Source organism: Podarcis filfolensis (genome assembly GCF_964270895.1).
Source record: "Podarcis filfolensis genome assembly, chromosome: 14".
NCBI lineage: Eukaryota > Metazoa > Chordata > Lepidosauria > Squamata > Lacertidae > Podarcis > Podarcis filfolensis.
This window is the reverse complement of record NC_139616.1, coordinates 2,072,323-2,099,092: the sequence shown is the minus strand read 5'-3', so window position 1 is coordinate 2,099,092 and position 26,770 is coordinate 2,072,323. Positions and strand designations below refer to the sequence as shown.

General features: G+C 42.0%; 1 protein-coding gene across 6 annotated transcripts in view; it reads right to left on the bottom strand.

Moving 5' to 3' along the window:
- TJP1 (tight junction protein 1) overlaps positions 1-26,111 on the bottom strand; it is a 316,441-nt gene extending 290,330 nt beyond the window's left edge. For all 6 annotated transcript variants that reach the window (XM_083586103.1, XM_083586110.1, XM_083586111.1 and 3 more), the window contains exons 1-2: positions 25,754-26,111; positions 22,815-22,968 (exon numbers count right to left, since the gene is read on the bottom strand). In XM_083586103.1, the coding sequence (XP_083442229.1) occupies positions 22,815-22,968; positions 25,754-26,096 (497 nt within the window). In that variant the 5' untranslated portion in view covers positions 26,097-26,111. The remainder of the gene's footprint in view (positions 1-22,814; positions 22,969-25,753) is intronic.
- Positions 26,112-26,770: the final 659 nt, after the last annotated feature.

Below are 26,770 nucleotides of genomic sequence, written 5' to 3'. Positions count from 1 at the left end.
TGAATGTTAGAAAAATGTTGAAATGAAATTACTTGGCTCTTGTAAAAATGTCTAAAGAATTAGGTAAGAATGTTAAGGTTAGGAGAAGTTGGTAAAATAAGATTTAAGCTTTAAATTTTAAGGTTTCTATATGATAAGATGACAATAGAATTAAGGTAATGTAATGACAGAATATTATGAACTAAGGAAAGGATTTGCTGCGATTATTATTAATCAGGAAAGAAGAAAAGGGAGGAGGAGGAGGTCAAAGAAAGAAGGTATTGAAAGTGGGGAATCTGAGAATGATGGTTTTATTTTTATTTTTTATTTTTCTGTCTTGTTTTTTCTTTGTGTGTGTGAAATTTTCTTTTTTAAAAAAACACCTTTTGTCCAATAAATATCATTTAAAAAAAAAAAAAGAACAAAGGCCTACTATGAATTTACCTAAATCCTCTTTAAAACATCCCCGTTGCTGGCAAGTACTGCAACCTGTGAGAGCAGATTCCATAGTTTAACTATGCACTTGTGAAGGAGATGCTCTTTGATCTGCCCTGCCTTTTCTCTTCCAACATGCAGCTTCATGGGATGGCCACAGTTCTAGGATTATGAGAGAGGAATTAACCTTTTTCCATGTCCACTTTTGCCACATCATACATGTTCTTGTACACCCATATTGCGTCCTCCCCATACCTAAAAAGTCCCAAATGTTGTAACCTTTCTTCACAAGAGCATTGCTCCAGCCTCTTGATCATTTCCGTTGGCCTTTTCTGAACCTTTTCCAACTCTACAATACAGTGGTACCTCGGGTTAAGAACTTAATTCGTTCCAGACGTCCGTTCTTAACCTGAAACTGTTCTTAACCTGAAACACCACTTTAGCTAATGGGGCCTCCCACTGCTGCCACGCCGCCGGAGCACGATTTCTGTTCTCATCCTGAAGCAAAGTTCTTAACCTGAGGTACTATTTCTGGGTTAGCGGAATCTGTAACCTGAAGCGTCTGCAACCTGAAGCATCTGCAACCTGAGGTACCACTGTACCCTTTTTGAGGAAAGGCAACCAAAACTGTACATACTATTCCATACATGGTCACACCACAGATTTGTATAATGGCATTATGATATTGGCAGTTTTATTTTTCATCCCCCTTTAATAATGATTCCTAACATGGAATTCACCTTTTTTCTCAGCTAGGTCAATATCTTCAGCGAGATAACCCATCAGTCTCATGCCTGAATAGTAACCACCCGTTCCGATTTCATTTCCATATATATGTGAAATTAGGATTTGTTTCCCAATGCACAACGTTACACTTGCTTGCATTATATTTGCCATTTTACTGCCCATTCACCAGTTTGGAGAAATCCTTTTGGAACTCCTCACAATTTCTACTTGTTTTAACCACTCTGAACAATTTGGTATCATCAGCAAACTTAGCTGCTTCACTGCTCACCCCATCTCTAGATCATCTATGAAAAAGTTAATAATCACAGAGAAAGAAGGCACATTTTACCACATGTGGTGGACATGCAAAAAAAGGGGGGGGGTATATTGGGAAATTATTTATAATGAGTTTAAAATTACCTTTGTAAAAAAAATGTTTAAAATTACCTAAAACCCTGAAGCTTTCTTACTAGGTATTTTAGGTCCAGAAATACCTAATGATCAGAAGAGACTATTTATGTATGCTACAACAGCTGCACAGATGCTGCTTGCCCAAAGATGGAAGGACAATCTACCTACAAAAGAAGAATGGCAGATAAAGATGATGGACTATGCCGAACTGGCGAAAATGACCCAGAAAACCAGAGATCAAGAGGACAATAAATTTAACAAAGAATGGGGAAATTTTCTAAGTTATTTGAAAGAACTCTGTAAACAACTGAAAACATTGGCAGGATTTTGAAAACACTTGCAATGAAGCGAGAACTATGATAAGAAAATGAGTTTTAAGAAAATATGGAGAATAAGATACGATGCCGTTTGAAAAGAATATCTGGGGAAACCATGGAGGGGGGGGGAGTTCCAGGATTCTGAGAATCCTGTTTTAAATAATTATGATTTATGTATGATGGTAAATGTTAAAAGTGAAAATGAATTTTAAAAATGTTAAAAAAGAAGTTAAAAATCTCAGGTCCTAATACTTATCCTTGGGGACTCCACTTTCCACATCCTTCCATTGGGAGAATTGTCCATTTATTCCTGCTCTCTGCTCTCTGTTCTTAACCAGATACTGATCCATAAGAGGCCTTTCTATCTCCTTCCATGAGTGCTAAGCTTACTACTCAGACGTCCTTGGTGAGGTTGTATCAAAAGCGTTTTGAAAGTCTGAGTATACAATATAAACTGGATGACCTTTATGTATAATCTTGTAGAGAAATTTCAGAGAACTCCAAAGGTTAGGGAGACGGGTTGTACCCTAGTAAAAGCCATGCCAGTTAAGCTTCAGCAAGTCTTGTTCTTACGAACATAAAGGTGGTGCCAGAACATACCAACACCCACACCCCTATCCTAACACTCCACCAAGCCAGTAATGTTGTTAATAATACTGACAACATTGTTTATAGACCTTATATGATTACACCCCAACACAAGCGTCAGAAAGGCGCTTGACACTGTCTCACTGACCCACCCTTATCGCAAGTGACAGAAGGGACGGCCTATTTTTAAACAAGCCCCCACCCCCGCCCCCGGCCAGCTGAGACCAGGACTAACTGGCTAGGAATCAAATGGTCCATGTTACCCCAAACAAATACCTATATAGGCTACTTTCTGTAATCTATCCCCCATTCCTCAGCCCAGTTCTAACTCTAATCCCCTTCTTCCTCCACCCATCACACTTCAACTGAAGCACATGGAAAGATATTACCAAGTAGTGCCTCCCACGGGGGGCTTGTTTTTCAAATCAGAAGCACAGAGGCAGGCAGAGAAGCTGCAGATTTCAGAAGAAATGATTATTCAGCTCATAGTGGTGAGGAGGAATGAATGAAAGTCCCCTCAAAGCATCTGCTTTATATACATTATTTACACAATGTTCTAGGACCAATCAGACTGCTGCATTCTGAATCCTATTGTTCTAGGACCAATCAGACTGCTGCCTTTTGGATCCTATTGTTCTAGGACCAATCAGACTGCTGCAGTTTGGATCCTATTCAACTCAGTACATAACAGGAAAGAAAACACAAACAAAGACACCTCACAAGATTACCAAGGTAAGACCAACCTGGCACCCATCAAAATTACAAATAAATTATAAAGAGGCCTGCAAATGAGGCAGAAAAACAGAAGTCTCTGTTGTGGAGGAAGAAAACGTCTGAGAAATTAAAGGACAGGTTTGATACCACAGTGATTTGGGCTATAGCAGTGGTGGCGAACCTGTGGCACGCGTGCCAGGGAGGCACTCAGAGGCCTCTCTGTGGGCACGCATGCTGTCTCCCCAGCAGGGCCGTAGCCAGGGGGTGAAACTGGCGCTCCAGCACTGCAGGAGGCTCCTGGCCGCTTCCAGCATGGTGCTGTGCCGGGGGGGGGGATAAGAGGCGGGCTTGTGCCAGGAAACTGCCACTCCGCCCAAAGCCTGCGCCTCTGCTACTCAAGTCCACCTGCCACCACAGCCAACCCTGACGGCCGCCTCTGGACTGGCTCCACCTCCCCACCATGATGCCTGGTTGTGCCTGACCCGCCTTCTCTGCTCTCGGGCGCATTGAGAGCCCTGGTAACCCTGGTGGGCGAGCGAGGGGCTGAGCAGGCATCAACTTTTGATGCGCTAGGGCCTCCCACCAGTCTGTTGTTCCTACTCGGGAGTAAGCCGCCTTGAGTTCAGCAAGGTTAGACAAACTATCAGCATGCGTACAACAGCAAAAAATCACATTAATTGTTCAAAAGCATGCCAAATGCAAACTTTTACCTTTCAGTAAAAAGTTGTTTGTATCATTGAAAGCTCTATTGTTGTGTTTTTCTTTTAAGACAAAAGATGTTAATGTATGAGTTGCTTTTTCTAAACTAAAATGTCAGTATTCAGGTTTAATTGCCGCGTTGGCACTTTGCAATAAATAAGTGGGTTTTGGGTTGCAGTTTGGGCACTCGGTCTCTAAAAGTTTCGCCATCACTGGGCTATGGGGATGGGCACTCTGTGAATGCATTTGAAATTAGTATATATGATAATGGAAGCAAGATGTGGTTCCTTCATAGGCTGAGTTACAGTCCAGGATGGCATCTGGGGGTTGTGTCAAAGGTTTAATGAACAGTGAATTTTGAGGAGCAATTTGAAGGAAGATGTGGCACCACGTAGGTACTCTGAGAAGCAGCTCAGAGATGACTCACATGTGTAAAACAGGGGCCATTATGCATCACACACCACAGCTAAAGGTAAAGGGACCCCTGACCATTAGGTCCAGTCGTGGCCAACTCTGGGGTTGCGGCGCTCATCTCGCTTTACTGGCTGAGGGAGCCGGCATACAGCTTCATGTGGCCAGCATGACTAAGCTGCTTCTGGAAAACCAAAGCAGCGCACAGAAAGGCCGTTTACCTTTTCACCTATTTATCTACTTGCACTTTGACGTGCTTTCGAACTGCTAGGTTGGCAGGAGCTGGGAGCAAGCAACGGGAGCTCACCCCGTTGCGGGGATTCGAACCACCGACCTTCTAATCGGCAAGTCCTAAGCTCTGTGGTTTAACCCACAGCGCCACCCGCGTCCCACAGCATTTAATCCACAGCGCCACACACCACAGGCAGACCTTTTATTTCACTCTAGCCCAGGCACAGGCAACCTTCGGCCCTCCAGAAGTTTTGGCCTACAACTCCCATGATCTCTAGCTAACTGGACCAGTGGTCAGGGATGATGGGAATTGTAGTTCAAAACATCTGGAGGGCCGAAGGTTGCCTATGCCTGCTCTAGCCACTAGGCCTCATGTCTCTTGTATCTCTGTTAAATCTAGGGTTCATTTTGGTCATCACTTTGCTGACAGCTGCTGGGCATTCCGCAAAAGTACAGAGCAACTGAGGCCCCAGCCAGGCATCCACCGTCTTAATTTGCTCAGAGATTTCAATCTGTAGCTATAAATATAGATTGGCGTATGATTCCTCCCCTCACCCTGCAATTCAGCCCAGGGGCCTTGTGCTCAGAGCCTTTTCAGCGGCTGCATTTACACTGTGGCTGCTGGCAGCCCTTTCCCCCCTCAGCCCCCCTCTCCTGGCATGGCTTGAACCTTGACATTCACCATCTGTGACAAACGGTAGACAAAGGAAAGTCTACCAGGAGAAGATGGCAACAGGGAGGCCGGGTGGTGAAAATTTATTTAGGTCACTTTTGAATAGCATGGCATTTCTGATGCAAACCAGTGCTGGGTCTGCTTAAGAAATGTTACATTTCTCTTGTGAACTGACAGGTATTAGCATTCAGTTAAGGATGTTAAATCTTCACCACTAAAGCACAGGCATCCGCAGGGACACACACACACCTTGCTTTTCAAATGAACTAGTTATATATTCTACTTCTTTTGCCCTCTGGCTTTGTTAAAGCCCAATAAGAATGAACTAATTTAGAACATAAACACTTCTCTCCCCCCTCCCCTCATCTGACACCCCACTTACATGTAACGCCTAGAGAGGAGTATGTGCAGGGGAAAGCAGTTTTCTGCTGCTCCAGAGAAGCGGACACGGAGCAATGGATCCAAACTACAAGAAAGAAGATTCCACCTAAACATTAGGAAGAACTTCCTGACAGTGAGAGCTGTTCGACAGTGGAATTTGCTGCCAAGGAGTGTGGTGGAGTCTCCTTCTTTGGAGGTCTTTAAGCAGAGGCTTGACAACCATATGTCAGGAGTGCTCTGATGGTGTTTCCTGCTTGGCAGGGGGTTGGACTCGATGGCCCTTGTGGTCTCTTCCAACTCTATGATTCTATGATTCTATGATTCTATGATTCTATAATGTATCCTGTTTAAAAAGATTAAAAACATTATGTTTAAAAGGATTATATAGCATTTCAAAATTTAATACCTTGCATAATCTGTTTGTGGATTTGGAGATCTTGGATTTATTTGTTTGCATAGCTCTTTACAAGAGGGCAGGCCCCTGCCCTGAGGAGTTTACAATCTCAAATTCAGCATGGGGTGGAGTGAGGGACAGAGGGAGGGGAGCCAGGGAAAAGCCAGCCCTAATAGACTCCGGTCCCCAGTTCTGGGAAGACCACCTCCTTCCCTGAAGACCTCCTCTCAGTGTTGAGATTGGCAGAGGGGAGGCTCCTAGTTGTCCCACTGCCCTCAGAAACTCCGGGGTGGAGATGCCCCGGAGAAAACATGTGCTCAGCCCTAATTTGCAGAACTTGCTCCCGGCAGAGCTGCTTCCAACATCTTTATTGTACAGTTTCTGCAAATGCTGCAGATGCACCTCTTTACACTGGCTTTTAACACTCAAAAGGTATATTTTCAGGACCCACCTTAGTTCTGTGATTGTAAGGTGTTTTAATCTTGACATTGTATTCTAATTGGTGTAAGCCAGCCTGGGACTTCCGCTTGAAGGGTGCTATAACAACAACAAAAATCACAAAAACTATAGGTGATTGTTTCAGTTATGGATGCTCAGACTTGGCTATAGGGCAAGTTGCAATTGGGCATGGGAATCAGGGGGAATGGGCATAAATCTACCTCCTCACTGGGGGATTTTGAAAGAATGTTGTGGACACTACCCTACCTGGTAGGTCCCACCCATCCCTGACAAACAGAGAGAAAGTAGGCACTCAGACACAGCCCTTGTTCTTCCAAGGGGCTTGGGTAAAAGTTAGATCCAGTGTGAAATCTTTAATTTGGGTTATTTTACATGGAGCCCCCCCTCTAAAATAATGGATTAAATTAGACAATTCGGATGTATTGTATTTAGAGGGAGTAGAGACGAGATTTGGATGGCATGCCTATCTAATAGATGAAAAAGTCAAAGTACATAAAGGCTTCCTAGGGCATATAGTCAGAAAGTCTAAACACAAAATATGGGAGAAATATTAAAGACTCCTAGAACCGAAAACTCCTTGGTGGGCATCACCGGCAGAAATTGTCACAGTGAAAAAATTAAATATGAAAGAACATTGGGCTACTTATAAAACTGTATTAAAGGAAGAAAACGGAGAATTGGAATTAAAGGATTATACAGAAATTAAAGCTCATATTAGTGATTGGTTCCAATATATTCAAATTAAGTATAGATTAGTGAAAGACAAAAAGATAGGATTTGAAAAAGAAATATCAAAAAAATAAATATTTAACACAAGAAAAATAAAAAATACATCTAGATTATATAATCTGATTTTAGAGTGGGAAACCAAGGATGAACTGGTTAAAGCATCCATGATTAAATGGGCGCAAGATATTAGGGAAAATATTATGCTCGAACAATGGGAAAAATTGTGGAAAGAAGATATGAAATTCACTATGTGTTATTTATTGAAAGAAAATTACCTTAAAATACAACATTGATGGTATTTAACACCTGAAAGAATAGCAAAAATGAATAAAAATTGTAGCGATGTCTGCTGGCGATGCAACACTGAAAAAGGTACTATGATGCATATATGGTGGAATTGTTTAAAAATCAAACAATTTTGGGAAAGAATACACAATGAAATGAAAAAAATGTTTAGATATTCATTTAGGAAAACATCAGAAGGTTTTCTATTGGGAATAGTACCAGGAAGTCTAAAGAAAGAAGACAAGACATTATATTTATACGCAACAGTAGCCACAAGGCTATTGGTTGCAAAAAATTGGAAAAGTGGTATTATACCGACAAAAACAGAGTGGCTTGCCAAATTATTGGAGTATTACAATATATCCTAAACAATGAGAGAAATTGGAAGGATATTAAAAGAGAAAATAGACAAGGACTGGAAGGTGTTTAAAGGATACTTGCAAAATTATATTGAAAAATCAGAACTCCTATTAGAATAAACAAGTTCCGATATAAATACTGAAATACTAAATAAGGTGGATAACAATGTGAAACAGAAAAAGAAGCAGAAAATTGGTTTAAAAGTATGTGAAAGAAAATAATAGAAGTGGAAATAGATTGCAATTGAGTAGATTGGAAGTTTATCACAAGGGTGGGGGGAGGGGGAGTGATGGTGGTGGGAAAAGGAAGTACTTATGGGATTGAGCGGGGATATGTCTGAATATCAGTGGCGTAGCGTGGGTTGTCAGCACCCGGGGCAAGGCAAGTAATTTGTGCCCCCTAACCCGTGGATTTGCGCCCCCTAACCCTAACCCCCAGATGTTGCGCCCGGTGCGGCTGCCCCCCCTGCACCCCCCACGCTACGCCACTGCTGAATATTCTTAAGGATTGTATGAAATGTATGTTTGTATATTCATAACATGTATGTATTAATGTTGAATTATTTTAATAATAAAATTATTTTTTTAAAAAAAATACATGGAGCCCCCCCAAACCACCATCAAATTCAAGCTCCCAGTGATTGCCTATATAGTGAAAATCACACAAACACAATACAAGGCACATGTCCTCATAGATCTTCATGATTTCTATGTAAGATTTTTTAAAACTAAGGTTATAAAAAATCAGAGACTACATCTGGAAACATAGAGGCATTGCTGGTTTTGATAGTGGTTTGGAGAGGTTCTCTTGTAAAAATTAGGAGGACCCATAATGATTCATGCCCCGGCTCCATGTTTATGCACTACTGGGAAGCAGCAGATTCATGATGTTTACAGATCTGTCAGTGTGGCAGTGGTTGCAAGTGTGCAGGAGGACAGGGAACCTGGTTAAAAGCATGCAATATCTATTTGCATTCACCAAAGAGTCGGAATTATTGCTTCCAAGCTGGTTCGTCATTTCTGCTTTAGAGGTTTTATGATGGTGTATTTTACTACCTTCCTTTTTGCTGTTTTAACTATTTATTACTTGCACATTTATCACTCATATCTACATTGGCTGCATTTAAGGTGCTGGTGTTAACCTGGAAAGACCTCTATGTGTGGCCACCTGCCCAAGTCCTCAGAGGGAGGCTCTTTTCAATGCCTCATCACCAGAGGAGATATACTGGGTAGCGGTATAAATGGTGCCTTCTCTGTGGTGGTGCCATGACTGTGAAATGCCATCCAACTGGAGGCACTTTTTGGCATTTCAGTTCCAGCAAAAGACCTATCTGTTTGCCTTGGTACTTCTGAGATGGTAGCTGCCACCGCAAATGGAGGTTAAGGGATGCTCCATCAGTGTTTTTATGATTGATCTTCAGTGCAGTATGTTTCTTCTCAACCACTCTTTATTGCTTGGAATTGTTTTAAATTGTGTTGTAACAGGCCACAATCACACAATTATCACATGAGAGACAGTGTAGTGTAGTGGTTAGAGTGTCATATTAATACCTAGGAGACCAGGGCTCAAATTCCTGCTTGACCATGAATCTCACTGGGTGACCTTGGGCCAATCTCAGCCTAACCTAGTGCACCAGGATTAAATGGGGAGGGGGGGGGGGAGAACCATGTAGGCCACCTTGAACTCCTTAGAGAAAAGAATGGGATACAAATGTAACAAATAAAAATAAATAAAGGGTGTGTGGGTGGGTGTGGGAGTGGTAAAGAAAATAATATTGCTAGACACCTTGGAAAGGCTTTCTCTTGAAAAGTGGTATAAAAATGAATTAAATGATTTTTTAGGATCTACCTTATTTCTGTGATTGTAAGTTGTTTTAAACCATTTTTAATACTGTGTTTTAATCTTGTAACCTGGTCTAGGACCTGAGATTGAAGGATGGGAAAGAAAGAAAGAAAGAAAGAAAGAAAGAAAGAAAGAAAGAAAGAAAGAAAGAAAGAAAGGAAGGCAGGCTACAGTATTAAACACACTTACATGGGCATGAGCCCAGTTGAATTCAGGGGACACTATAAGGTATAATTAAGCTATCCCTTTCTAAAAATTGTTGTTAAATACAATTACAGTAGTTGAAAACAATATTTAAAGAAAACTTTTTTAAATGTGGGAAGACAGTATGAAATAGCAGCAGTTTTGTATATCCATGGCATATAGAAGGAAACCCAAAAGGATAGGATGAGTATTCCTTTCAGGAGAGATCCAGGGAAGGATATACATCCTGATAGGATTACCAGCTCCTCCCTCCTCTTTGCCTCTGTAGTGCTGAGCATAATCTTGGCACAGCTGTTCAAGGTAGCAAACAGAGACAAATGCCTTCCTCTTTCAGCGATTCACCTTGACCTAACCATGGGTGAAACCAGAAGCCAGCGCCTTCCCCAGAGCAACATCCATACTGGGTAATGCAAGGACAGCCTTCGTTGTTGCTGCAAGTGCATCACGTGTCTCAGGCTATGAAAGGAAACTACTACACTCCAGATCAGTGTTACAGCCATCAGTCATTGCATATTTACGAAGCTAAAATGAAGATGCAAATTTCCCCCCAGAAACCACTGACAGGCTTGCCAGCTGCTGATCTTAACTGCTGACTTTGCACTAGGAACCACACAGCATTTAAACCCCCAAATAACAGGACAGATCAGGGATGTTGGTAATTGTGCAATGCTTGCTCTGGCAGAAGAGATGGGTCATATAGAGATGGAGTTGTTTAGAGAAAGGCAGAAAATGTATTTTATTAGCTTTTGGCAAGGAAGAGGCTTTTCTACCTTCTTCCATTCTGAATGACATTGGCTTGGAATATTATCTGTGGGGTGGGGAGATACCCCACAAGAGGGATCTTGACGAGGAACAGACCGCAAGGATATCCTCATAGAAATACATCCATGCATTCTGAACAGAAAGACAAGGCTTGACTTTTTTCTTTTTTTTGCAAGTACTCCTGCCCCCGTTGTTTGCTTTGTTGTTGTTGTTGTTTAGTCGTTTAGTCGTGTCCGACTCTTCGTGACCCCATGGACCAGAGAACGCCAGGCACCTCTGTCCTCCACTGCCTCGGAGTGCAAATTAGAGGTACACCTAATGTATGTGTCCAAGTTGCATCATTTAAAAGCCAAGTGATATGACCAAATGGACACACAGAGAACCTGCCTTAAGTGAGAAATGGCAATTTCTTCTCCATTATTAACACTCTGTCCTCCAAAATAAAGATAGAACTGTGATAAAGCCTCTTTCTTGCCTGGAGGAAGGATGAAGAGATGTGGGTGTGAGTATAAACCTTTGATTTTTGCTTGGTTAGAATGTAGCCTCCTATACAAAAATGAGAGTCGTACCCATTGCTCTGCCCGCTTTGTCCTCTAGAGCCACCCACTTTGGCCCGTTCTGCCCAACACTGGCATGTAGCCCTTGGAAGATGGCCCATGAGGGAACGCAGCCCCTTGGACTGGAAAAGGTTCCCATCCTTTTCTAAGGAGCATGACTAACACTTCCTTTCCCATCACTCCCTATTCCTTCCTACTGTGTATTGAATGGAGAGAGCGTGGGGTGTGTGTGTGTCATATCAGCCCCACAAGGCAATGTACTTTCCCCTGATGCAGTGACAGAACATGCACCTCCCTGGGTTGAGACATCCACACCCTTCCTTCTGTCCTGTACGTGATCATAGAACCACAGAACTGTACAGCTGGAAGGGACTCTGAGAGTCAACTAGTCCAACCCACTGTGATGCAGGAAGAAAAGTAGAAGCAGTGGAAGGAAAAGCACATATCACTCACTCTTCCTCAGTGCTCCAGTCTTTAGAATCTGCTTAAGGAAGTGGAAACAAAACACCACTGATGGAAGTCACGTAGGAGCATAGCAAAGAATAAAAAAAAGTTTTTTTGCAGAAAACAAATGTTAACAGGGCTGGATTACGACCTTTAGAGGCCCTAAGCACTTAAATGATTTCGGTGCCCCCATATATATCTAATTCAACTTATTAACAATAATAAACCACAATAAATAAAACCTACAGTAAGATGGAAAATAATGTTTATTTTTGTATACTTCCACTTTATTTATATTTTAAACTTTTTCTGCGACTTTTTCTAATTGCAAAGTGCTTGATCAGATCCTCAAAACTAATCTTATGTAATGCATTTGCTTCTACACATAGTGGAGATAAGGCATCCAGCCTTCCTTGCTGCATAGTTGTTCTGTTGGGATTTTTAATATATTTCAAATGAGAAAATGAATGTTCAGCTGAGCAATTTGTGACCATTGATGTTAAAAATCTGCCAATGGAAAATTTATGTGGTGCCCCCCTTCCCTCGATCCAGCCCTGAGTGTTGAAGATATGCTTTGAATGACTACTACAGTATCCAAGTTACTTAATTATATTAATATAGTACCATCTAGTGGTCAAATCATCAAACAAAACTGATACCACTCTTGATTGTTGTTTAGTCGTTTAGTCGTGTCCGACTCTTCGTGACCCCATGGACCAGAACACGCCAGGCACTCCTGTCTTCCACTGCCTCCCGCAGTTTGGTCAGACTCATGTTTGTAGCTTCGAGAACACTGTCCAACCATCTCATCCTCTGTCGTCCCCTTCTCCTTGTGCCCTCAATCTTTCCCAACATCAGGGTCTTTTCCAGGGAGTCTTCTCTTCTCATGAGGTGGCCAAAGTATTGGAGCCTCAGCTTCAGGATCTGTCCTTCCAGTGAGCACTCAGGTCTGATTTCCTTAAGAATGGATACGTTTGATCTTCTTGCAGTCCATGGGACTCTCAAGAGTCTCATAGAATCATAGAATCATAGAGTTGGAAGAGACCACAAGGGCCATCGAGTCCAACCCCCTGCCAAGCAGGAAACACCATCAGAGCACTCCTGACATATGGTTGTCAAGCCTCTGCTTAAAGACCTCCAAGGAAGGAGACTCCACCACACTCCTTGGCAGCAAATTCCACTGTCAAACAGCTCTTACTGTCAGGAAGTTCTTCCTAATGTTTAGGTGGAATCTTCTTTCTTGTAGTTTGGATCCATTGCTCCGTGTCCGCTTCTCTGGAGCAGCAGAAAACAACCTTTCTCCCTCCTCTATGTGACATCCTTTTATATATTTGAACATGGCTATCATATCACCCCTTAACCTCCTCTTCTCCAGGCTAAACATGCCCAGCTCCCTTAGCCGTTCCTCATAAGGCATCGTTTCCAGGCCTTTGACCATTTTGGTTGCCCTCCTCTGGACACGTTCCAGTTTGTCAGTGTCCTTCTTGAACTGTGGTGCCCAGAACTGGACACAGTACTCCAGGTGAGGTCTGACCAGAGCAGAATACAGTGGCACTATTACTTCCCTTGATCTAGATGCTATAGTCCTATTGATGCAGCCCAGAATTGCATTGGCTTTTTTAGCTGCCGCGTCACACTGTTGGCTCATGTCAAGTTTGTGGTCAACCAAGACTCCTAGATCCTTTTCACCTGTACTGCTCTCAAGCCAGGTGTCACCCATCTTGTATTTGTGCCTCTCATTTTTTTTGCCCAAGTGCAATACTTTACATTTCTCCCTGTTAAAATTCACCTTGTTTGTTTTGGCCCAGTTCTCTAATCTGTCAAGGTCGTTTTGAAGTGTGATCCTGTCCTCTGGGGTGTTAGCCACCCCTCCCAGTTTGGTGTCATCTGCAAATTTGATCAGGATGCCCTTGAGTCCATCATCCAAGTCGTTGATAAAGATGTTGAATAAGACCGGGCCCAAGACAGAACCCTGTGGCACCCCACTAGTCACTCTAGAAAGGATGGAGAAAAGTAAAGGATCGCATTCCTAGCCATGAAAATTCTAACTTACATAAAGAAAACTATATTACGTGGAAAATGTCAAGTAGAGCTGCTCTGTGTGGTTCTGCAGTTGACAATTATGTTGTTGACCAGCTCAAGGCTGAAAGTACTAAATGGAAGAAAATACTTCAATGCATCCTTGACATTATCCTGTTTTTCTCTCCCTTTCCTTGATTCTTCTGAACGACTTGGTGATAGTCATAATGGTAACTTTTGGGGTTTAGTTGAGCTCCTCAGTAAATACGATTCATTATTAGAGGAACATATTGCACAAGTACAAAATGCACAGAAGAATGGTGTAAGACTCCAAGTACACTACCTATCAAGTAGAATTCAAAATGAGTTTATTGAAATTTGTGGATCATTCGTCCAGAGGAGTATCATTCAAGAAATACAAGAAGCTAAGTATTTTGCGATGGCTGTTGATGTAACCCCTGATTGCTCTCACCAAGAACAGTTATCATTCATCAGCAGATATGTGAGGAGGGAAGCTTAAAAGTTTTGAAATTGAAGAGCGCTTTCTTGGTTTTCATGAATTTTCCATAAAGACTGGAGAAGAAAGAAAAAGCCAAGAAAGCATTTTTAAATGTAAATACTTAAAATAATCCTTTTCCCTATGTATTTTTAAAAAGCACTATTGTATATCTATATTTTCCATTTTGTCTTTATATGCAGATACGGTTCAAGCCTTGAAATAAAATTATTTGTCAGCATAACTTTTGTGAAAAAAAATTTTATACTTACTTATTTATAAGACTTCAGTTATCCCCAGGGTAAAAAAAAGGGGGGCACATTATCTACCTGGCCCGGGCCTCTGCCTGGCTCTGCAAGGCCCATATATATTTCAACAATCTCAAAGTTTGCGAGTCCGTAGCACAGATTTTCCCTCAGTTTTAACAGAGGTTAAGACCCTAAAGGAATAAATTGAGTTCACAAAAGTACTTAAATGGAAAAGTGATGTGATGAAAATTATCAATGCCAAAAACTAACAAACTATTTTGTAATGACAGGTTTGTCTACACCTACAGTTGAAACAAGTCAAGCAAACACCATTGAAACCAGTGATAGAGCTCCCACAGTTTGTGCACTTTCTAGCAATATTCAACTCACTGTTAATACTTTTGATACAGATGATGATCACAGTGGTCAACATGAAAGTTTCGTGGAACGAGCAGAGACAGAGCAGAAACATGAATCTGGAAGCAAATTCAGTGATTTCAAAGAATGCAGTGACCTCGGACACTGGCCCAAAATAGTTGATAACAGTTCCATACAGAATTGTTTAATGCAGCTCCTGACAACACTCTCCAAGGCATGGATTATGATGCTGCCTGATCTGCCACTTTGCACAATCTCTACCACTAAAGCTGCAAGAGAGCGCATGCATGCAAACAGATTTGGGGCAGGTATTCTTTTGGGGTGGCCGTGTGGCACACTCTGAATCTACCTGCAGGATGAAGCAGGCAGTGTTCACTTCGGTGAGCATCCCCGTTCAACATCTTGTGACATCCCTACTGGCAAGGGAGTCGCTAATTGGGAGATAATCAACCATGCAAGGGGAAGTTACACTGAACCCTTATGTGGAGCCTCTGTTTGTGCAGGAGGGGGTCATTCACCCACAAGACTAGCCTTGGTTCAAAGTAAGAGGAAGAAGAGCAATGTGGCAGGCTTGCTGCTCTCTGTCAGGAAGGGAATAATCAAATGCAGAATTATGTAAACTGCATTAGGTTACTATGGCAATTGGTAACTCATGAGCATATCTCACGCTTAAAAAAGAAACTATCCGGACTCCAGCCCTGCTCCCTCCAACATTCTTCATCTTTGTTTTTAACCACCACACAGTTTCCTACTTCTATTGCTTGGATTCAGTCTTCAAAGTATTTTTTGAAAAGCTTTATTACATACCTTACAACATTTCACAGGTGAACATAAGGCTCATGGGTGGCCCATCCCATTTTGCCACCTGAGGTGAAACTTGCCAGTGCCATCTCCCCACCACCACTGCCTCGCTTACTGAGGTCACACAGCTATAATGGTCACTCTGAGTGAGTTCTGCGAGATGCTGTGGAACTCCCATGAGATGGCAGCCCAGCCGCACAAACCTGACAGCAGTGGCATGGGCGGGTGAGGTGCCCACGATTCCGCAGCCCGAGGCTTCACTCTTGGACTGGCTGGCCCTGATAACAGTACACTTGTGACACTCTTAGCCTCAAATCAAAGATTATTGCCCAAACTCCCTGTTATGCATTGCTGACAAGTGGGGTTGGACTAGCTGGCTTTCAGGGACCCTTCCAACCCCATGGGCTGCATTCAACGCTCTCTGTCTTCTAGCGCAAGGGCTCTTGTTGTGCAACAAAGGGATCCAATGCAAGAGCTACACTAGCGGAAAGTAGCTGCGCAACAGATTGCACAATCTATTATGCAACAAAATTACCACCAACCTGCTTGAACATTCTCTTGCACTACTCTTGCTCTGCCAGCCCCAAACATTTCCCCAGTGGAATGACTATGCTGCTAAGTAATTCTAACTCAGTGCTACGTTGGATCCAACCTGAAGATTCTATCAACTGTTCAAAATGAGCCTCCACATCTCCAAAAAAAAAGGGGGGAGGGGAGTAATAGACCCAAGATGGTAAGTTATTTTTCACCAATGAAGACCAGAGTATCAGTTGTTTCCCTCATAAAAATAGAGAGTTAAAGACAAGTTATTAGCAGTTACTTGCTTTTTTTTCCAAATAAGGTTGCAATTTCATCAAGATTTCCTCATATTTTTATTGATGCCATAGTCACCTTATAGTTATATTTATAGACAAGATTGGTAGCTTCCAATTGGTTGCCTGGTTGGCAGGAGAAACAGTTACCTTGGTTTTCCTCACTGTTTAAATTTATGCAGGCCTGTTGGGGTGGCATATGTGCTTGGCTCTGAGTTACATTTTCTTCAAAAGACATTTTTTTATATTTTTGTAAATGGCTACATATTATTGAAGATATCATTCCATCTGGAGTTTCTCATTTTATAAGTAGATATGTGAAAGCTTTTCTTAACAGATGAAGCAAATATGATTGATTTCACCCACTCTGACAACTGTATAGTATGACCTAAGTCCACTGCCCACTTCACCATAGCTGACTTTACCTCCTCGTCCTTTACCGACCATTCTAGTAAAATTTTGTACATTTTTGAGAGTTTTCTGGTCATTGTATATCAGGTCTTTCTCAAATCTTGAAAGCTCTTTACTGAATCCCTTCTTTTTATCTTGTTTAAATAGATCAAATATTTGATGGTACTCTAGCCAGCCTGTCACTTAATTTTTTTATCTCATCAAAAAAATTAAGTTTTAATTTATTATCTTCGTCCCAGAGAATTTCTTTATATGTTACCCAATCGTTCCTCATGTTAACCTTTTATACAGTCATGGCCTCCATTGGTGACAACCACCATGGTGTTTTTTTGCTCCAAAATACCCTTTTTTTTTTACCCAGACTGCATAAACCCTTGCTTTCTCATAACAGAGATAGGCGTGCCAGCCAAAACTGTTGTTGAAGTCCTCTAGATCTAATATACAGTGGTACCTCGGGTTACAGATGCTTCAGGTTACAGATGCTTCAGGTTACAGACTCCGCTAACCTAAAAATAGTACCTCGGGTTAAGAACTTTGCTTCAGGATGAGAACAGAAATCATGCTCTGGTGGTGCGGTGGCAGCAGGAGGCCCCATTAGCTAAAGTGGTACCTCAGGTTAAGAACGGTTTCAGGTTAAGAACGGACCTCTGGAACGAATTAAGTTCTTAACCCAAGGTACCACTGTATCTGTGTTTTTTAAGATCAGCCACTCCTTGATCCAACATAGACATGCAGCCTCATAATACAGCTCAAGATTTGGCAGGGCAAAGCCTCCTCATTCTCTGCTATCCGTCAGGAGTTTATAACTAATTCTAGGTCTTTTGCCCTGCCAAATAAATTTTCTTATGTCCTTCTGCCAGGTTTTAAAATGTCTTGTGCTTCCTACTACTGGAATGGCTTGGGGGGGGGGGACAGTATTTTGGGCAACACATTCATTTTTATTGTGGAGATCCTATCCCAGAATGATAATTTTAACCTGTCCCATATTTCCAAATTTCTTTTTCTCTCTTTCCAGATTGGTATATAGTTATCTTTGTACAAATTTATATTTTTAGCTGTTATCCATATACCAAAATATTTGATTTTCTTGCTAATCATAAGGCCTGTAAACTATTGTAATTCTCTTTTATCCTCTTCTTTCATGTTTTTGACTAACATTTTCGTTTTATGTTTATTTAATTTGAAGCCTGCAACTGACCCAAATTCATTAATCTTCATAACTGTTGGCACACTTTCTCTTGGGTTCTTCGTCGCTATTATCAAGTCGTCAGCGAATGCTTTTACAGGATCCATTCCATAGGCCCGTCCGCAAGCCAAAAATGACACATGTCGAAGTGCCGCGCCTGCGTACGCAAGCGGCACAATTTAGCACTTCTGTGCATGTGCAAGCGGCAAACCCGGAAGTAACCCGTCCTGGTACTTCCAGGTTTGCCACAGATGTTCGCCGAAGTGGACGCAGAACGAGGTATGACTGTATTTAATTTGGTTCTTTGCTGCACGTTTATTGCATTTATGCCTTGCAGAAATTTTTTCTTGCTCCGATAATTTTTAAGGTTTTCTTCATAAATCCCCAAGAAACATTATCAAAGGCCTTTTCTGCATCGATGAACAGCAGTGCCACCTGTTTATCATTTCTTGCTTCTAGATACTCTAAGATATCTGTCACATATGGCTGCCTGGGAGAAATCCTGCTTGATCATCATGGATATGGTTCTTCAGAGTCCATTTCAGTCTTCTCGCTAAGATGTCTGCAAAGATTTTATAATCATTGTTAAGTAATGAGATGGGTCTGTAATTTTTAACAACTGTTGACTCTGTTCCCTTTGGAAAAAGGAGATCTTATTGACAAAGAAAGATTGGCTGATTAAATTGATGGAGTACGCTGAGATGGATAAGGTGACAGGGCAGATAAGAGATCAAACAAAACAAAAATTCAAAAATGACTGGAATATACTTAAACAATATCTGAAAGACCATTACAGTCATACCTCGGGTTAAGTACTTAATTCGTTCCAGAGGTCCGTTCTTAACCTGAAACTGTTCTTAACCTGAAGCACCACTTTAGCTAATGGGGCCTCCTGCTGCTGCCGTGCCGCCGGAGCACAATTTCTGTTCTCATCCTGAAGCAAAGTTCTTAACCCGAGGGACTGTTTCTGGGTTAGCGGAGTCTATAACCTGAAGTGTATGTAACCTGAAGCATATGTAACCTGAGGTACCACTGTATGGAGAATGGTCTGGTTTAGAATAACTCTTGTAAGGAAAAACATAAAAATATAGTGGAAAAATAGGTTACCAAATATATAGATTTGTTATGAGGGGCATTCAGCTAAGTAAAATAGAGGACCCAAGTAAGAAAGGGAGGGAAGTCAAGTGTAAATGGAGTACAAATGAATCAAATGAATAAGAATATATTTTTTGTTTTCTTTATTATGTTTTAGAATCACATGTTTAGTTACAGAAGAATTGAAATGTTACAACGTGATTTCATGAATGTTTGTCAAAAGAAACCAATAAAGATGAATTGCGAAGCAGGTACTGTATGATTGAATTCTGAAGGTATGCTTACAAATAATTATATAAGGATGGAGTCGTCCTGGGATATGCTTTAACCTAGCCTTGCAAATAAAACCTACAAAGTTACTAGCCTTCAAGGTTTTCCGTAAAATATAGATGAAGGAGACAAACCAACCCTCTCTTAGTCTAGAAAAGCTGGCTTGCATGGTTACTGGGAGAAAAGTTTACTCACAGGTGGTCACTGGGATAGTTTAAATTTACAAGCTTGCTTTAATAATTATTTTTGGAATGTCCCATCCCCCAGCTAAAAATTTGGAAACACACAATTAAATTGATAAGCTGTAGCTTTGGGTCAGGCAAAACAAAGTATACACAACACAAGACCTGGAAATGGTCATGGCTTTAGGAAGCTTCAAAACAAGACCAGAAAAAATCAGCTCTGTGTTACGCAGATTGCTGGTTTATATTCAGGTCAGCTGGGTGCTGTATTATCAATAGGAAGGAAGTAATAGCTATTGGTGTCTGGCGTTATGGCCTCAGACCAGGAATTCTTAGAAGCAAAGTCTTGTGATGATGGCAATCCCAAGGAGGAAATGGATCTACTCCCCGGTCCATCCCATGTGGAGACACAGTCACTGGAGTCTGTTTATCCTCCCATAAACCCCCACAGAGACACTTCTGTCACCAGACTTGGATGATGGAACACACCCTCCTCAGAGGATCAGGACAGCACTGCAGAGGTATTCCCACAGCCTGAAACTGCAGTGCTTAGAAGAATCCAAAGGTGGGGGGCACACTGGACACCGTAGGGGAATGCAATGAGACCAGGATGCCGCTGAGACAACTTCTATGTTCTGCCTTAACTACAGGGCCATGGTCCTGCAATCCACACCTAGGTCCCTCTCCAATGTGCTGCCCGACCCACTTCCTTCAGCTATCCATAGTGGCGGGCATTTCAGTGGATCAGGATACTCTGATATTTGGAAATCTCTCTGAGTTTTTGAGGGGGGCAGTTTGGAATGGTGTTTGGAAGTGGCATCACTCCAGCTTAGGGAGTGCAGTCTGAGGATGGTATTACCCAAATTACTCTCTGGGAGACCTTCTGCCTGTAGTAGACAAGTCTCTTTGCCTCCACTTGTGTTCTATTTATTTATTTGTAAATAAAACAAATATTGCAAAGATAGCCCAAGGCTCCAAGGGCATCTCAAAAGGAAACTGAACCCAGGAGCACTACCCCTGGAACATCTCACTGTTTGGAAAAGTGGGGAATGCCTAACAATATTGTTTCATCAGTTTTGCATCCCCCATTTTAACCGTCAAAGTACGTGTGAATTTTAACAAGCCTCTTGCAAATGGGCAAGTGGTGGAAGGAGCTTGTCTCCCTACACAAATCTCTGAACCAGGGCCAATAGACAAAAGAAGGACACCAAGATTGTGTACCCTCCAATTAAACCCCTATGCAATGGAAACACAAACTCAACTGAAAAGCAAGGTTGGATCACAGCCTAATGTATGTTGTGGTAGCTTAATTTAATTTATTTATTTTAGTGCTACTAAGCATTCCCACCGTACATCAGTTTGACAGTTGACTCCCAATTTATCCATTTCTTTTCTTTTAAAGAAAGCATTTGGGCATTTTATAATTAGTTTGCTTCTGTAAGTGACCTTACATTGTGATATAATAAGCACAGCCCTGTAGAGTGAATATGTCTTCATCTCAGCTGCACACAACATGAAGAACAAGAAATTAAACACAGTGAGCAAAAAGTTAGAATTTCAACAACAGAGACTGTTCAGATCAGTTACTGGTTGGAGATACTGTTCTTTATACACACAAGTCACTACATTTTGCCTAGCACACTATATATATTTTTTGAAAAAAAAATGGTTTATAGGATGGCTGTCTACAGTGGCAAAAAAGAGAATAGATTTTTATTTATTTTAAAAATACAATATATAAATTGAATATTTATGTGTATAGATGCAAAATTGGCAAATTCAATTATTTCTTTTTTTAAATCACCAACTAAAGCATGAAAATAATCCTGGCTTGAGTAGAGACTCAAAAATAGAGTACTTGAATATAGTTATACATTGGGTTGTGAACGTGATCCGTGCAGGAGGCACGTTAGCAACCCGCAGCGTTCGCAGCCTGAAGTGCTGCATCTGCGCACACGCGCGTCGCGATTTGGTGCTTCTGTGCATGTGCGTGGTGTCATTTTGTGTTTCTGCACATGCGTGAGCGCTGAAACCCAGAAGTAACCCGTTCCAGTACTTCCATGTTTGGCACGGTCCACAACCCGAAAACACACAACCCGCAACGTTCGTAACCCGAGGTATGACTGTATATGAACATCCACAAATCTACCTTGAAACAGAAGGGAATTCACAGGTCGGTCAAGGGAGGGATGGGTAACCTGTGGCACTCCAGGCAGCAGCTACCCAGGACTATCACGTTTGGTCGTTGGCTACAGTGACTGGGGCTGATGGGAGGCAAAAGTGGACAATGTAGTGGGGCTGCATTGCTCACCTGACCTGCATCTGGCCGAACTGCTGTTGCATCCTAGGATGGAGACGGGGAAGGACATGATGGTGAGGTGGGCACAGTGCAAATGTATTGGCAGGAGCAATGGATTGGCTCCGCTGGTGGGTTTGCACTGCGCCAGCCTCTCTGCTGTTACGACCCTCGCCTTCTGCAGTTCAGGATACTACACAGACTCAGTCAGACAGAGGTTAGGTGAGCAACACAGCCTCACTATGCCGCCCCCTGCAGTCTGGAGGCTCAGACAGCACCATCCCTGACTTAGTGTAAATGATTTACTGGGGATCTGGGCCCTAAGGGTGTATGTGTGGGTGTGGGTGGGTGTGCTTGTAATGACATTCAGTCATTCCCCTTTTTCACCATGCTCAAGGACCTCAAAGCATATTACAATCAATAGCAGTGTATTAAGAACAAGATCAAATCAATCACGTAAAATAAAACATTCATAATGAACTGAAACAGCAACCAGAGACTAATAATCATTTAAACAGGGAATCAGTTAGATCTCAGCGGTGTGTTTATAAAGAGATGTCTTCTCAGTGGTGCAGACCTCATGGGTAGAGACAAGCCTCCTGGTGCATTGGGTTGGCACCATCACAAGGAAGGCCTTGTCCTGTGCTCCCAACCAACCAACTATTCAAAGCTACCCCCAGCCCCCACCCCCATGGGCCTGACCTGCTTTTTCAAGGGTACAGACCGTGCACCAGCCAAAGCTGTTGAAGGACATTTCTGGACATAGTGGCAACCTGGCCCTCTAGAAGCGATACAGCTGTCTCTTAGATCCAGTATCTTGGCATAATGCACACACACATAATGCACACAGGCATGCACACAATGCAAGGCTGCTTTTTCCACATCTTCCTTTACTTAGACATATTGTAGGGAGGAAAAGAGTAAGAAACTACTATCCAGTGAATATTCAGGGGTCAGCAAGAAAGCATTCTGTGATTGACTAAAGCAGAACAAAATGAAACAAGTGTAGAACTTTTTACCTGTGTTTGTCAAAGGAAAAATTTATGTGATCCTCAGGCAAAGGGTTTCCTTCCTGGTCACTGGCTTCGCTGGGTCCATGAATGTCCATATCTGGCACTGTCCTCAGTTTTGTATTATTGAAATATGTGCCTGTGAAACTCCTGGTCAGCACACCTGGATTAGAACAAAGAGTTTCCTTTGATTACTGGTGCTGGATTCAAAGTCACTCTAGTTCAATGGAAAACCAGTCATGTAGATTTGTTATGGCAGATTTGTTAGACAATTATGCATTTTTCACACACTTTTCAGCTCTGTTCGAGTCCCAAAATAGAGTACAATTAAAAATGTTTAACAATACCAATAACAAGCAGAGAAGTGCAATGAGAAACAAAGAGCTGTCTAGCCCTATATTGTCTCCTCTGACACCAGTTATCCAGGGTCTCAGGTAGACAGAGGCAGAGAAATACAGAGGCGCTTCCCACATTCTACTACCTGATATTTTTACCTGGAGAAGTCATGGGATGATCCTGGATTCTCCTGCATGCAAAGCAGCACACCAACACTAAGCTATGGCCTATGGAATAACCATCCAACACTGGGTGAGGGTGTCTCTCTCCTGCCATCATAAACACAGACATAAACACAGAAACAGCTGAGGGGCAGAGGATGATGCACTCCTAAGGGGTGTGTGTGAAGAAATAACATGTTAGGAGAGATAAGGACACCCAGAGAGATGTAAGGCGCTGGGATTGGGGGACCTCATTTGTAGCAGTGTAGAATATATCCAACACTGTAGAAGTGCCCCGTTTGCCTGCATGCAGGTTCCACTGATGTGGTTATCAATGGCTATTTGAAATGATGACTGTATATTATCTCCCGTACTGGACACAGTATGCCTCTGAATACCATTATCTGGAACACAAGCAGGAGTGCTGCTGTCCTCCTGCGCTGCTTGTGGGCTTTCCAGAGGCATCCGGCTGAGCGCTGTGGGAATGGGACGCTGGTCCAGGCACAGTAAGTGTCCAAAGTAAACTTCCTCTGAGCAGCTCCACCCTGGAACTTCTCACTGCTCAGGGAAGTGAAGAATTCACAACAATATTTTTATCTAGATGCCCTCACAAAAAAGTGCCTTCATTCAAAGGTTGGACAAAATTTAGAAAGCAAAATGGCAATGGTGAGGAAATAGTGAATGAAGGATAGAAACATGATCTGCAAACTATTCTAGCGTTGCTCTAGAGGCTCCCCACCCCCATTTACTCCTTAATGTGATTCCCTACTCTGTCCCCAGGGGCAACATGGAACATACTGTATCAGCACCTATGAGAATTCACTTGGATATTTGGAAAACACAATTTCTTGCATTTGCATCCTTGTCAGCATCATAAAACTGTCCAGTAAATCATAAGAAGGAAACAGAGAGAGATGCATAGTGGTCTGTTCATAGATAAATTATGGTAAACGGCCCGTCACCTTATTGCATAATTGGATTTGCAACTGTCAGTTTTAAAGGTAATTAAGTTTACAAGTGTGAAATAATGGCAGAGCAAGCAGTGGCTATTTCAGAAGTGAAGTTAATGTTGGTGTGTTATTTTTTAATCAGCACACCTTGGTGTGCATTTGGTTACTGAAATGTAGCTGTTACTATAGAAAGCCTTGCGGGTCGGTTAAGTTTCTGTTTGAGATGTGTGCAATCAATACAATAAACTCACAGGCTATGTACGATTTTGGGATAAATCAGCCTCCCAACCCCAAGCAATATGAGTGCCATGAAACCAAAATCCACATGTCCCCAGCCTGCTTGAGCGAAAAGAGGCTGCACTCGAAGCACACTTAGAAGTAGACCACTGAATACAATGGGACATGCTTCTGAGTAAAGATGCACAGGAGAAACTGATCCAGTTTCCCTGATGAAAATGGGATTAAGACTTCAGTCAAATGCAGCAATCCAGTTATTCCGATTTAGGTGTTGTGGGTTGACCTGCAAAATCTCTTTATGATATGTAATAGAGCTGTCCCTGATGCTATGTTGCATTTACTTGTAGCTGGCAGCCTGCTTTTAGCAGTTGTTCTTCCACTGTCTGCTGACCATTCCCTTTTTCAGTAATAGCTGTCAGGATGGTTTCATGTAATGACTCAACCAAGGATAGTTTCATGTACTGATCCTATGACTCAAAGCCGGTGTGGCATCGCAGTTAGGGTATCCGACTAGGAATGGGGAGACCATGGTTTAAATCCCCATCCAGCCGTGAGTGACCTTGGGCCAGTCAATAGCTCTCACTCAGCCTAACCTGCCTCACAGGGCTGTTGTGAGGGTTAAATGAGGAGGGGTAGGACCATGTAAGCCTCCTTGAGCTCATTGAAGCCAAAGGTGAGATATAAATGCAATAAATAAATAAAATGTGGTAGAACCTATCATGAATGTAACTTGACTATCCATCTGTCTACCTGTCTCATAGGCAATATTACACTGCAAATTACACTCACTTAAACATATGGCCACTATATAATCAGATTAATCATTGATTTTTTCTTTTCCTTTTTTAATTTGAGAAAGTTTCTCATCAACTGATGGGTTATTCAGCATCAGTGATCATCTCAATTTAATTAGAATAAAATGGAGAATGGAAGAATGGTGCATGCCCTCTTCAGCTTCTTGGATAAAAGGTGGGATATAAATGTAATAATAAATAGGTAAATCATTTAAGAATTTCTATTCTTAATTCTGTTTCTTCTATTTCTATTACAAACACTGCTTTATATTACATCTATATCACATTCTCTTTCTGCATCTCAGTTTTATCTCTTCTCCTGGGTTTCCCTTTAACGAAGCGCTATAAAGGGAGCAAACGCCTAGCACCAGAGAAAGTAGCCTCTAATTATAGACCATTAGGGTGGAAAGATTTGAGGGCGCTGCCAATAACAAACTTGGAACATTTCAGAGCAGGACCTATGACCTTACCTTGATAGTCAAGGAGAATGGAAAGGAGCAACTGGGGGCAGACCTCCTCCAGCACGGAACAGAAAGTGGACAAGGCGCCGGGGCCCTTGCAAGTCAGTTTCTCAAAAAGATACGCAGCTTGCTTCTCACAGCACTCCTGGGACAAAATGTCTTTGTACTCCTCCAAGGAAAAAACTCTCTCATAAACCAGATATGACAGCACTTTCTGCACATCCAGCTCTGCTTCGATTCTCTCCCTGTGGTTGCTTAGGATATCAGCAAGCCAACGGTTCTTCTCTCTGCTATCTTTTTTTGTCAGTTTTGTACAGTTATAAAACCAAGAGCGAGCCGACCATCCAAACATGTTTGCATTTAAGCTAAAAATAAATGCAGATATTCCAACTCCGCCTGGGCTGTGCAGTCTTTAGCAGGCGATGGCCGCATAATGCAAGGATAGACGGAGTGCAAGGGTGTATTGCCTGCCTATGGTTATTGCAATTCAGCTGGAATAGAAAAGGCCTATGTCGAAATTATAAGAGGGAGGGGGGAAAGCCCACGCCCAGGGCTTTCAGTCCCCTAAGAGGATTACTTTACACTAATTATCCCTTTACAAGCGTTAATAAGCATCTCTGCAACCATAGTGAAGGAGATAGGAAAATAGCTGGGCTAATGTTACTTTTTAATTCTGTAACCAATCTTTAAAAGACCCTCTTTTTAAGATGAAAAGGATGTTTTTTCCAAGAAGACAAAATATCAGATGAATCACCCATGACAAAATGGTGTTAAGACCAGAGGATGTGTCTTCAGGGTTATAGCAAGTTTGACCCTGGGAGGACTGCCACCCAAATCACAGTATGATTGATTGGTGATTGCTCCTTTTAAGTAGCATTTCATAGGAAATATGTTCTATGCAACACATTTATGAACAGAAAGACCTATGGTAAGAATTTGTTTTCTCCCTGAAGCCTGATATTCGTAGCTTTCATCACTGAGCATGGCTATCATGTGTGCTGGTTACTAGGTCAACTCCCATAATAA